Source organism: Capricornis sumatraensis, chromosome 8 (assembly GCF_032405125.1).
Source record: "Capricornis sumatraensis isolate serow.1 chromosome 8, serow.2, whole genome shotgun sequence".
NCBI classification, from domain to species: Eukaryota; Metazoa; Chordata; class Mammalia; order Artiodactyla; family Bovidae; genus Capricornis; species Capricornis sumatraensis.
In genome coordinates, this window is record NC_091076.1 from 58,813,556 (window position 1) to 58,827,331 (window position 13,776).

Here is a 13,776-nt window from a genome sequence, read left to right on the forward strand (position 1 = left end):
CTTTCCATTCCCTTTTTCGAAAGGAGGAAAAGTTACTCTCGTTGCTTCAGGCTTCTCCACTCACATGGAGCTCTTAAACACCTAAGGACTCCTGGCTGACTTAAACTTATGTGGGCTGAGGCTGCATTGTCTAGAACTTGGAAGAGGAGGGGATATGGCAAGGGTGGGAGATAATCCTGTCTGTTTAAATGATTAACATTTTTCTCTTGGGATATCAAAATTTGCATTTAAATGGATGTCTTAAATAACCTGTTTTATTCTTTATTTGCAAAAAAAAAAAAAAGATGAAAGACCAAGTGTGTTTGTTCTGACGAAAAATGATCTCTCCTGGCCTTTAGAGAAATTGAGTTGCACATTATGCCCCTTCCTTAAAGGTATCGCTGTCCGTCCTCTGTAGATAATTGAAAATCTTGCCGCTTAAATGGCATGAGAGATGGAGAAAGCAGTGGAGAGGCGTAATGGTGTGGTTCGCAACAATAATTAGAAATTTCAAGGCAAGAGAACGGTATTTTAGTGCAAGTTATTGTGTGTTGGGAAAATACTAATTAAATGGGATAAATGGTAGTTAATGGTGAAATTCCATTCAGGCACACAGCCTGTCTAGTTTTAATGGGTTTCATTTGGTTTGGCTAAGAGTCTCTCTTCTATATTGTTCGATAAGCTCTTTGTGTATTTTCAGATTTGCTGGTGTTTAAATCGCTCCTCGCTCAGTTTTAAATTTATAAAACTTTTCTTGGCTTTATAAATTCTTAAAAATAATTGTATCTATTTGTCTGTGGAAGTAACAGAAGCACGTAAAGTTATTTTGTGGAACTTTAAAAAGTAGAATGAGAATTCTCAAAATGGCTGAGATGCTAATTCTTAAGTTAACTTTTTAACTTTAACAGAGTTTCAGGGAAAATTCCTATTGTAATTATTTAAAAGTTGGCCAAATGGTTCTAACACTTATGTGGACGTTGAAACACATGACAATAAATAAGAAAAAAATTTTTTAAAGAGAAATGAGGAAAAAAGAGAGTTTGACCATATATCAGAACACAGTGTAAAACTACAATAATTAAAATAGTGTGGCATATAGGAAGGCGCCTGTTGGTAGAAAAAGTTAAAGAGCCTAAACTAAATGTATTTCTATGTACAAGTTTAATTATTATAAAGAAATGAAATTTTTTTTAATTGGTGATAATTATTTCCTGGTTGACTACAAGACATTCATGTAGCTCTTGCTGTAAAAGATAATTTTTATATGGCCTTAACCTTATGTTGTATACCAAAAGAAACCCCAAATGGATTAATTGCTTTGAATTTTAAAATCAAATCTTAAAAAAGAGTTGAGCCCATTACCACCTGCTGGCTCTCAGATTCTTCAAGTTTTAAATGTTGAATATAAAGTCTCTAGGGCATCAAATGGGGAGAGTTTTGGGGTCCAGACCTTCAGGAAGTGCCCCCACCTTTTTGCCTCTCACTTAGTACCCTGTATATGCTGGGAAGAGTAAGCTGGTTTTCTTCCTGGGGAGGCAGAGGTGTGAAGAGAAGTAAACTCATTCACATCAGCTGACAAAGAGCTAAGTGCGGCTCAGTTGTGCCCTCCCCAGATGCCAAGCAAGGTCTCAGGGTTCCAGAGACCAGAGGTTTCCTAACGGGCGCCCAGGCAGGGGACTCGCTGGCTGCAGGAAGCATTCGACAGCAAGCAGTCCTGGAGGCCCTCCGCCTGCCTGGCCCAGGGCCAGCCCGGGGCAGCAGAGCTTAACAAGGCAGCTGTGGGCCCTGCCCTCACGGAGCAGAGAGAGGTGACATTCATCAGCATCACACAGGTGTGGGATTACTCGTGATAGACTCACGAGGTGCTTCACGGGCACGTGATGACGAACGGAAACCAGTCGCAGGAATCAGGGAACACCTTCCCATGCGGAGGTGACCTCTCAGCTAGGATGCGAGGCAGGAGCAAGTCAAGGGCAATGCAGACCAGGTAGCTGGAATGTGAGGGTCCTAGCCTGGAACCCCAAGGGCCAGCAAGCCTGCTGGTGGGCCAGGTCCAGGCAGTGTGTGTGGGGAGAGGTGACAGGCCCAGGGGCCTTGGCCGCAGCTGGTAGGGGGCAGACCCGAGTGGGCCGCGCTTCTCCGGCACAATCCGATTAGCTCCTGCTCACTGAGGGGTGGGAACGTGATTAATGCCAGGTGTTTGCTCATCTGCCCCAACTGTGCTCTCTCGCATTCCAAACTGTGACTTCTCTGAGCTGCAGTGAAGAGGTAGTGATGGGTAGTCTCAGATGTCCTTGTGGTTGAGGCTGTTGGTTCTTGAGGCATCCCGCCCCCAGCTCACCCCATTACCCCCACCCGTGCTGCTTAAGGGCTGGCCTTCTGCCCACATGGCTGTGGTCAAGGCTCCCACCAGGGAACGCCCCACGCCCCGGCCAGGCCCCCTCGGATCTCAGAGGCTTGCCTCCTCCACCACGCAGGCAGAGAGCTCTCTGAGCTGAACTGCTGGTGTGGGTCCAGCATCCACCACAGGAGGCTGTGTGGACCCTGGGGAAGGGCTCGGGACTCTGAAATCGGGGGATGTAGGCCTCTCTCCTGGTCAGTGTGTGACGTGGGGAGGGACAGCCCCGCCGCCCTGCAGTTACCCCTCCATCGGGAGGTGGGAGCCCACACTTCAGGGGGTGTTGAGGATAAATGAAACCATACCATGCCTAGCCAGTACTGCGTTGCATCAAATTCAAGTAGACACATAGTGTACTATTTAGAAAGAAAGAATTTATGCTTAACCAAACCTCACTGAGAGATGATGACCACTTTCGGGATGTTAAGATGTTTGAAACAAAAGAAGTGTGTCTTCCAGTCAACAAAACACGGTAATATATACTCAACCTGGGAGCAATTATTAGTAACATACTGGGGAGCCCTGGGCAAATTACCATCCAAGTAGGTGCCTGACACCCTTCCACTTGGGACCCTTTCCTGCCAGTGACCAAGAGCATCGCTCAACCTGCCTCTGTGTGTGACTGTGACCTGGCTCCTGCACCCTCATCCTCGGATCAGACCCCCAGTCAGAGGAGTTGGATTGTCTTAGAATTTCTGCCTCCCAAGGAGATCCACGCACTGGACTCCAAGCCTCCTCACCCCCGGCTCTCCTGAATCCCCCAGCTACTATGTTGAGGCTGTCCAGATGCCTGCAGAGATGGGGCGTCCTGAGAGGTCCCCACGTGTGCCCCCAGTCAGGAACCAGCTCAGCAGAGGTGGGAGTCAGACCAGCACCCAGGAAACAAGCCCAGAGTCTACAGTCTGGTCAACCTGTTGCCCCCCACCCCCAGCCGGGCTGAGGTCTCCGCCAGGCCTTCGATGTGCTCACCAGGATCTTCCCAGGACTGCATTCCATTTCGCCTGCGGGTGCAGGTGGGCACCCCGAGCCTCTGGACTGTTGGGCGAGGAGGATGCAATCTGCTGCACTGTGGCTGAAGCCCTTGCCTTTTCCCTCTAAAGGGATGGCATCACCGGAGTCTAATCCTTTGGCAGGATGGCCTGACCTGACCCCGTCAGTCACCTGGGTCCCCAGCTCACGGTGCACTGGCCTCCGTATCAGCCTTAGAATCACCATCATCGCCACCACCACCCATTTGGTTAATGAGCTTGGCTCACGCAGAAACACTTAAATTTGTTAAGGAGGTGAGGTTCCTGTGATTAAAATTTTTATTGTTGAAAGGATAGAAAATTAAGTAACACTGGTAGGGGTTTTTGGAGTTGAGACGATAAACCGCTAAAGCTTTTAAATCCATTCACTCAACAAGTATCTGTTGAGTACCTGCTAAGTGCCAGGCATTGTTCTAGATGCTGAGGAGACAGCAGAGAAGGAAGTGTCTGGTATCAGGGAGCTGACATTCTAGTGAGACAGCAGGCACCCTCATCTATAAATGACTTGGAAACCATGGAACTAATTTTTAAATGCCCTTTAAGATTTTCTCCATACTTCGGCGATCTCATCAGAGGGAGGCTGATGAGGGTATTGCTGCGCGGTTATTCTTTCTTGATCTCTCTTGATGTGGCGGCCAACCTTCTTGGAAAGAAACCAAGAAACCTACAGCTGCTTTGGTTTTTTGGTTTTCATAGCCTTTGACAGAATCACTGGACTAATCAGCCCAATGGGAACTCCTTGAAGAAAGTGTAGGAGAGAAGGAGTCATCGTTCCCTGCCTTTGAGACAGCCAAAACCAAAATCAAGCAACACCCCTAGGAAAGGTATTTTTGCAGCCCTCGGACTTTGTTCTCTGCCTTGCCCACCCTGTGCATTAGAATCTCTGTTTTTTCTTAAATGAAGGTAGATTCAATAAAAGCAATCATGATTATTATTGCTATATCTGATTCCTCTTGGCCTTCTCTGCCTTGAGACACATAATCCTACCGCTTCTATCTTGACCTCGCTGGGCACACACTACGTAACATGTTTGATACTAGTAGTAGAGAAATACCTCATTGCTGAGGCTTTGTAAAAAAGCTTCGGCTCACGGGCCCAGAAGTAAAGAGGCACCATTGACCGGCTGCGGAAAGCCAGGGGCATTCTCACCAACGCTGTGAAATCCTGACCCAGTGCCCCCTGACATTAAGCCCCTCAGAAATGAAAGCCAAAAATTTTTTTATTTTTATTTTTTGGTCTGGAAGGGGCAAGGAGCTGTAATCTGCTGGCATTCACTAATCAAAAGGAGATTGGCTGGAACATACAGCCGCATGCCTAGACTCATTTGTAATTTCAGCTGGGATTTGTCTTTCCCCAAATATCTCTTGAGGTCATACCCAAAAGGAGGTCTCCATTTGTTCAGCTGTTTTCTGGTAAACAGAGGAGACTCAAAGTTCAGCTCTTCGTTTTCCTTCTAAAGCAGCACAGTGCACAGAACTTTCCGCAATGGTGGAAAAACTCTGTATCTGCTCCACCCGAGATGGTAGCTACATGTGCCTGTGTGTATTTAAGGTGGGGCTGAAGAACTGACTTTTTTTAATATAGTTTAAATTCGATTAAATTTTAATGGGCTAGCACAAGTCTGGAAGAGCCCCTGCGACTCCAGGTGATTATGTTGGCCCCAGTCCTTGTAGACGGTGGCCTTGTAGACTCTTGGCACTGGGTATATCTCATCTGTATGCAGACCTCATGGAGCTGCCCTAGTGCCCGAGGCAACACTGTGCACACCGCCAGCAGACTGTCCCTCACTGGCGGCTCCCTGGATAAACAGCCCTTGTCTCTTGTCTCTTTCAAGTCGGGCACCTCAGTGGAGCAGTTTTCCGTGACTCTGAGTTAGCTGAGTCACAGAGCCGGGAAGAGAATTTGTCATGTGCCCCTCTAAAATACAGACACCTTTTAGGGTTGGAGCAAATATCTAGAGCCACAATTCTGAGAATTCTTCCAGCATCGCCCAAATGATCAGACTGGCAAATTCAAAATCTCTTGTTGGTTTCTGATTCCCCACCCCCCCCAACACACACAGTGGAAAGCCTGTCTGCACGAAAGGTGGTCATCCAGGCAGAAGATTTGGTTTTTTTCTTTGGTGACAAGAGATAATTACTGTGGGATTGATCAGGCAACCAGAGTACTGGAGCAAATAAATTGTGCAGTGGCCAGTGTGGGAGGGGCCTGGCTCCTAATGGGAGTGGTGGCTGGGTCATCTCACTGTAATGTGGCTTGACAGAGTGTCTGCATGGGGCTGCTGTAATGTGCTATTGATATGCAGCCAGCCAATTTCCCCCGTGTGGCCGGGGCTGTGAGCCGCTGGAGCAGAGCTGGGCTGCACAGCGGTAAATGAAGAGGAAAATTGAAGTAATGTTGTATTATAAATTTATGATTTCATCTGCTTGACCCAGAGGATGTTCAGCGATGGGGGGTGGAGATAAGATCCCCCACTCAGGCAGATGCCAAATTCTCATCTTTGTTGTATAGGAGACAGTTTTGACATGTCTGGGAAGATTGGGGTGAGGCCCCAGATTGGGGTGAACTTGACCATTTTTTCGTCCTTCCTGTGCCAGGGAGAAAGCAGACACAACGGCTTTGTACTGGTGACCCGAATCAGGGAGGGACGGGGCGTTCACCACCCTCCACCCCACCTACCCTGAGGGAGTCTCAGCGGTGACACATAGGCTTGTAATTTGCGTCATGTTAACACTGAAATATGTAAGACCCAGTGCTAAAGTTAGAGGCAGAGGAGTCATTTTTCACTAGGAAAACCCCTCAGCAGTGGTGATTTGGCTGTTTGCATATAAGCCATTTATCAATATTGTTGAAATAATGGTAAGAAGTCTAGTGCTGAAAGATCTGATTTGATAGCAAGTGATTACTTTGGAGGAGACTTGGGCAGACCACCCGTGAAATAGATACCAAGGAAGGAGCTAGTGTGTGTGTCCACTCGAGGCACCCGAGTCCCCATCTCTGTCGCCCTTTCCCCGTCGGGTGCCAGAGCTCAGCAGACTCACTGGGGTCTGCTCCTCTGTAGTCAGGGCAAAGCTGCCAGGTCACCCTGGCTGGTGTGGGCAGCCGGCTGCCAACCAGGAGCCAGGTGCTGGGAGAATAAGCTCATGGGGAAAGAGCAAGCACCAAGACCCTTTTGGGGTATAAACAGGTTTTGGTTGATTGGATGGTGAGTTGCGATGGCAGATTTGGAAACGCTCTAGCCAAAGCAAGGGAAAGGAGCCACCACTGGTTTCTGTTGAGAATTGGGGTCTCTGGTGAGAATTAGTGCTGCAGGGGTCCTGCAAAGGTCCCTACAGATGGCACGACTCAGTCACCCAGAGGAAAGGGGGTCACCCCCCATGGCATGGCCCTGGGCCAGAGGCAGGCCTGGAGAACCCGCCTCCTGATGTGCAGTCCAGTAAGCTTCTGTCCTGGCTCTTGACAGATCCTCTGGTCAAGGCAGAAGCTGTGACTCCAATAAGCAGAAAAGTGAGGAAGGGTAAGGCCCACTTCTGAACCTCCAAGGGGCTTCCCTGGTGGCTCGGCGGTAAAGAATCCACCTGTAATGCAGGAGATGCAAGTCCGATCCCTGGATCAGGAAGATCCCCTGGAGGAGGGCACGGCAACCCACTCGGGTACTCTTGTCTGGAAAATCCCATGGACAGAGGATCCTGGCAGGCTATAGTCCACTGGGTTGCAAAGAGTTGGAGATGACTGAAGCGACTTAGCACGCACACGTGAGGCATAAGAGCACTCAGAGCAGGCAGCAGGAAGACCTGCAAACTCTAACTCATGTGGAGGCTCCCAAGCTGGAATTTCATGAATGGTCCTGGTCTTCAGCCATCATCTACAGGGTCAGAAAATGCTTGTAACTTGTGAGAAGCCACCTTAAAGGCAGATGATATGCCCCCAGAGCCTGTGTCTAGGGTATTTACGTTGCTGTCTGGAGCCACGGGGATACATGTGGAAACCTGTCACTGTCATCCTTACGGCTGGAGGGAGTGGAGACTGTCCTAAACCCGCCCATCAGACCAGCTTTCTACCAGCGTTTTGGTGACAAAGCAACAGAAATAACTCTGACTGCTGTCAGCAGTAAAGGAGATTATTGGAAGGGGCTTGGGCAATGCACAGAACTGCCAGGAAGGCTGGGGAACAGGAAGGAACTGGGCAGCTAGGCAGTCAGCCACAGTCCAACCCAGGGACAGCCCAGGAATGACGCAGTCAAGGGGCAGCTGTTGGTGTCAGTAGACCCTGGGCTCTGTGTGCTGCTGACACCAGAACAGATTCTGAACTGCCTTCCTTCTCTGTCCCCCTGGCCCCTGAGGCAGACTTCCACTGGCCCAGCCCAGGTTCACAGTCTATCCCAGCTGCCAGGCTCAGCAAGAGCAGGAGGGAGGCCTTTCGAGACTCAAACACGGAGAAGGGGTTTCAGGTGCCAAGCAGCCAAAACCACCACAGACGTCTGGCTCAGAGGCCAGAACACAAGTTGGGCAGGTGGTGGTGGTGGTCGTCGTCGTCGACTAGGTGGGAGGGTGACCGGGGTGGTATTTTAAGAGTGTGAAGAGACTGAAATTCTACATTGAGCAGAGGGAGACGGAGAGGAGTTGCCGGCTGGAATGGGGTAGCCATGGGTGTCTGACGTTCAGGGTTACCCCCAGCCGTCTTTGTATCCTGAATCGAGAGGCTAGGACATGGAGAAAGGCACAGTGAAGGGTAGGGAGCTGGTGGCATCTCCTGGGGGGCTGGTAACAGACCGAAGACCACATGAGCCCCATAACTTGCAGTGGTTACTGCTGCACCCCAGGCACAGCCCAGCAGCGGTTTCCACAGGCACCCCTCATTTAGTCACCACCCCCGGGGTACCCACTGAGACGGGCGCCTGGAAGGACCATGCTTGCTGGGAAATGCCAGCGAGGCTTTGCGTTGATGCTTGTGGTGCACGTTTACAGCCAGGAGCTCCCCATTCTCCCAGAGCCTTGGGAAGACGCAGTGGCATCTCCCTGCCTGACACGGCTGATCCCCGCGTCTCCTGGGCCCACTGTTTTTTCCAGAAGCATGGTGTCAACCCTGAGTTTGCCCCCAGACTGTAAACCCCACCCCCGTCACTTATGCTCTGTCCATGGTGCTGGTTCTGCCGCCTCAAGGAGGCATTACAAGAACTTTAATCTCCTACTGTCAATAGCTTTAAGGTAAAGTATATTCAGGGTAAGCTCTGCAAATGTCAGCACCAGTAGCGGGCCCAGGGTCTGGGGCTAAACGCATGGCATTTACTCTGCAGGTTCAAGAAAGTGTGTGGGCTTAGGGGTCGCGGGGCAGGTCCGCGCGCTAGCAGCTCGCTCGCAGCTCGCTCGCAGAGACAGGCAGTGGCTGGAGATGACTCCGGGGAGCTAGGGAGCGCGGTGGGGCGGGGCAGGAGAAAGTGGTCGTCGGGTGGACGTCGGCGTTTACGCGTGGCGGAGCGGAAGTGTTTGGCTTTTCTTGCGCGCCTTTGAAAACCGCGCCTACTTGTGAGCTGAGGGGTCCGTCCGGAGCGAGCTCGCTGACCTGAGCAGTGTGGGCAACGTGGGGAACGCGCTCGACTCGCGCCCCGCGCCCGGAACCGCCCCCTCCCCAACCCCGAGTGCCCATGGCTACGCGGGTGCTGATCATGAGCGCCCGCCTGGGACCCGTGCCCCAGCGGCCGGCCCCGCAGGACGAACCGGTGTTCGCGCAGCTCAAGCCCGTGCTGGGCGCCGCGAGCCCGGCCCGCGACGTGGCGCTGTTCCCCGGCGACGAGCTGAAGATCTGCACCACCACCCACAGGCCCAGCCCGCAGCGGGCCCGCGGGTGCCCGCCGAGGAGCTGGTCCAGACAAGATGTGAAATGGAGAAGTACCTGACACCTCAGCTTCCTCCAGTTTCTAGAATTCCAGAACATAAAAAGTATAGGCGAGACAGTGCCTCAGTCGTAGACCAGTTCTTCACTGACAGTGAAGGGTTGCCTTACAGTATCGACATGAACGTCTTCCTTCCTGACATCACTCACGTGAGTACTGGCCTCTACAAATCCCAGAGACCCTGTGTAACACCCATCAAGACAGAACCTGTTACCATTTTCAGCCACCAGAGTGAGATGACAGCCCCTCCTCCGGCCCCAACCCAGGCCCTCCCCGAGTCACCAGCATATTCAGCTCCCACCAGACCGCAGCTCCAGAAGTGAACAACATTTTCATCCAACAAGAACTTCCTACACCAGACCTTCATCTTTCTGTCCCTCCCCAGCAGGGCCATCTGTACCAGCTCCTGAAAACACCAGATCGAGATATGCCCAGTTCTACCAAGCAGACAGCAGGAACGGACACTCCTAATGTTGCAACATCGGCCGCCGTGGCGGGCCTTAACAATCACACCTCCGCCGTCCCGCCGGCCGCCATGAAGCAATTCCAGAGCATGCCCCCTTGCACATACACCATGCCAAGTCAGTTTCTTCCCCAGCACGCCACTTAACGTAACCCCCGTCACCACCAACCTCAGAGCCTGGAAGTCCAGATAGACAAGCAGAGATGCTTCAGAATTTAACCCCACCTCCATCCTGTGCTGCCACCATTGCTTCTAAACTGGCAACTCATCATCCAAGTTTGCCTGCCACCCTGCCAGTTACTTCGCAAAACATCCAGCCTGTCAGATACGATAGAAGGAGTAACCCCGATTTTGGAGAAACGGCGCATCCACTACTGCGATTACCCGGGCTGCACAAAAGTTTATACAAAGTCTTCTCATTTAAAAGCTCACCTGAGGACTCATACTGAATGTATACTGTTTTAGACAAAGGCAATGGCACCCCACTCCAGTACTCTTGCCTGGAAAATCCCATGGATGGAGGAGCCTGGTGGGCTACAGTCCATGGGGTTGCTAAGAATTGGACATGACTGAGTGACTTCACTTTCACTTTTCACTTTCATGCATTGGAGAAGGAAATGGCAACCCACTCCCGTGTTCTTGCCTGGAGAATCCCAGGGACGGGGGAGCCTGGTGGGCTGCCATCTATGGGGTCGCACAGAGTCGGACACGACTGAAGTGACTTAGCAGCAGCAGCAGCTGCCCAAATAGGGTCTCATCACCAGCAGGCTGACGGGAGTGCCCCAGCCATGGGCAGGGGGTGACCCAGGCCCTGGGTAAAGACCCCCCACTGGAGACAGTCACTTTGTGGAGGAAAATAACTCACACTGTTTCTCACTCCCACCCTCCTTGAGCTCCTCCCAACCAGAGGTGGCTGCACTCACTGACATGGTCTTTCTCTCTGTGTTCAAGGCTACCCCAACTTCGTGGCAACCTATGGCCGCGGCTACCCCGGATTTGCTCCTAGCTATGGCTATCAGTTCCCAGGTGAGTGGCTTTGTCTCCTGGGGCTTTGGGGACACAGGAGGTGGACTGCATGGTGGGGGGGGTTGCGGGGGGGGCGGGGGCGGTGCTAAAGAGAACCAGCTCATACTTAGGTCCATTCACAGACCAGCCTATAGATCTAACTGGGTCAGAATGCAGTCTCTGATTAACTGAAGTGTTTCACGGGTGCTGGGTCACGGAAAATGACTTGTTGGTGGGGGGAGAACTGATCAGGAGCCCTCTGTCCGCTCCTCCCTCTCTTTTCTGGAGCCCCTTCCTAGTTCTCTCTCCCTGGGGAAGGGACTGAACTCTGGGTCCAAGGTTTCCTGCAGCCCTCTGGCTCCTGGCACCCGCGTGCCTTGCTCTCTGGACCCCATCGTCCTTCCCCCTCCCCTCTTCTGGCTCTGATGTCCTTCTGACGTGTGTGTGGGGTTTGGATCCCTTCTCCATCCTGAGGGGTGTTGGGGTGGTGGGAGGGGTGGTTAGAGTCTCCCTCCTCTCTGCGTGGGCATCAGAGACTCAAGGCAGAGCCCCTGGTGTTGCCCACTCACACGCCCAGGCTGCCCAGCTCACATATAGCCAGGGAGGCCTGGGGCCCTCACCTGGGGGCCAAGGACCCTGTAGGGATGGGGAACACTGCTGAAGGAAGCAATGTTTTATGGGGCTTGCTTCTCCATAGGGGGGGCCAGCCAGCCTTTCTCAGACCTGGAGAAGAGCAAGAATGTGTTGGGGTGCTTGGGGTGCCTGTGTCCTAAGGACAGCTGGAGTTCTAGAGAAGGTTAGGAGCAGAGCTCTTTCCCCTTAGGTTCTGTGCTGTGGGAGGAGGCTCTGGAGAGCTGGACCTCCACTCCTGGTTGATTATCCTGCCAGACCCAGAGGCCTGAGCTGCAGGGAGGCCAGGGGGGCGGGATGTGGCCCTGTGGGGGTGGTGTTCTAAAGGCAGTGGAGATGGGGGCTCATGGTGGGCGAGGGCCTCAGCCCCACCCATGCTCGGGCTGAGCTTCAGAAGGGGAGGGCTGTGATGGGGGAGGTAAGGAGGCATTGGACCCTGGAGCCGTGCCCTCCAGGGGACGGGGTCCTCACCCAGCCACAGAAGCCCTTGTCCTGGCTGCCAAGGCCACAGGCAGGTCATCCAGGGTCTCGGGGCCTCCCTTCAGTCTTCCGTAATTGAGGGACTTGGGCTAGATGGTCCCTGGGTCTGAGTGGAAGGGGAAGGCGGAGGCGAACAGCAGACCCGAGAGCAGAGATTCAGGTGATGGGAGTGAGTGGGGGGGCTTCCCCACAAGCCTGTCCCCCTGGCAGGGTGGTCTCCCCACCAGGGCAGGGCCCTCGGCAGGAGTCCCCGGCTGCCCCGAGGGGGAGCCCCCCACCCCTGCTCATCTGCACATGGCAGCTCCAGTGGCCACGGGCCTGTCCGAGCAGGACACAAGGCATCCTAAGCCGGGAAGCTAGGCACAGTCTGCACCTCCCTGGGATTTCCCCTGAAGCCTGGAGATGTAGAAACCCTGTGCCAGGGGGGTCACCACCAGCAAAGGTCAGGGCTCGGATTGGGACCTGGGTATCCTGGGTCGTAACTGCCGTACTTCATCCTCTTTCTAGCATCCATCCATCCAGTACAATCAGTCACACCAGCCACGTGAAGCTTCTAAAATTTAAATTAAGTAAAATGAAAATTCAGTTCATCAACCACACTAACCACATTTCATTTACTCAGCAGGCTAGGAGCTACCGTCCGTGCAGAATATAGAGCATCTAATGGGTGGGACGTCACTGTTCTTTCTCAGCCTAACGATGGGCAGAGGCAGGTGTTTCTTAACACCGACTGCCTCCTCTCCACCTGAGCTGGCGCTCTCCATGAATCCCCTTCTCATCTGCCGCTGTCCCTGCTCTACCTGTGTGATCTGGGCTTGCCGCACACCCTTCTGGCCTCACAGTTGGTGTTAAACGCCTGCCTCTGCCCACCGTTAGGCTTCCAGGAAAATAAAAAAGAGATGTGCCCATCAAGAGGGCTAGACGTTTGGGGTAATTATTAGAGTGGGGAGCAGTTCTCTTCCAGAAACACTGAGTGATGGTCCACCCCTGGGGACGCGGCTCCTTCTTCCCACGCCCGGATGTCCACTGTGTGGTCCTGCCCCCGCCCTCCTGGATTGGCATGTGGGCTGGAATTCTTACCATCCTGATTAGGGTCTCCCATTTCCTCTCTTTTTTCCCCTCTGATTTCAGTTCAGTCTGTTAATTTCTGTTCTTTTTTCACTTTGCAGACTATTGCCAGTTTCACAAGACACAGTTTTTATCAGCTAGCTCTTAAGAGAGGCGTGACAGATTGGGGTTTGCTCCCATCGCTGGAGAGAGGACAGGGTCCCAGCCCGGGCCACCCGGCTGCTACTGGTGCCCGCTGAGCACTGTCCCAGCTGCCTGTTTGCACAAACGTCCTTTTTCTCCTTTGTGATTCTCGGGAAGGACTCACATCCCCAGTGCTTCACTTGGTTTTTTAAAATCAGCTTTGTCCCCCAGTTCCCTTCCAGTTTGCTTTTTGTCCGCACTGGGAGTTCCTCCCCACTGAGGCCACTTGTCACCCTTCCAGTGCAGCAGGCCAGAGGGGAACTTCTCACAAGCGGTGTGGAGCTTCCTCACGGGAATCCAGGGAGAAAGCATCAGCTTACTTTAAACAATCACCAAGTAGGCTTATTGGGGGCATTTCATGGGTGGGCTATTTAGTGCTGGCCCACAGGGGTGGAGGATATGTGACCTGTCCACTGTATCCTGTGGTGGACAGTTCCAGAAGTGAACACACACGCACACAGATTGTTCTGTAAATACTAACGTGAACAGTGTAATCTGAAGAAAAATTGTATCAGCATATCTAGGTGTCTTTGTCTTTTGGAGCCAGCCCCTCTGTGGTCGTTGCTATAATAAGGCACACTTACCTCTGGGAAGGGGGCCGTGGAGGCACCCTGGTGCAGCCTCACCTTCGGCCCTGTGGACACCATCC

The 13,776-nt window shown here is 52.5% G+C and overlaps 1 protein-coding gene and 1 pseudogene across 3 annotated transcripts in view; both read left to right on the plus strand.

Moving 5' to 3' along the window:
* Window positions 1-13,776, plus strand: part of MSI2 (musashi RNA binding protein 2) — a 400,242-nt gene that overhangs the window by 346,837 nt on the left and 39,629 nt on the right. For 2 of the 3 annotated variants that reach the window (XM_068976705.1, XM_068976704.1), the window contains one exon: window positions 10,713-10,787. In XM_068976705.1, coding sequence (XP_068832806.1) covers window positions 10,713-10,787 — 75 coding nt within the window. Of the gene's footprint in view, window positions 1-10,712; window positions 10,792-13,045; window positions 13,086-13,776 lie in introns of those variants that run through there. The other variant, XM_068976706.1, reaches the window with a different exon arrangement.
* Window positions 9,050-10,226, plus strand: LOC138082744 (Krueppel-like factor 5 pseudogene; annotated as a pseudogene).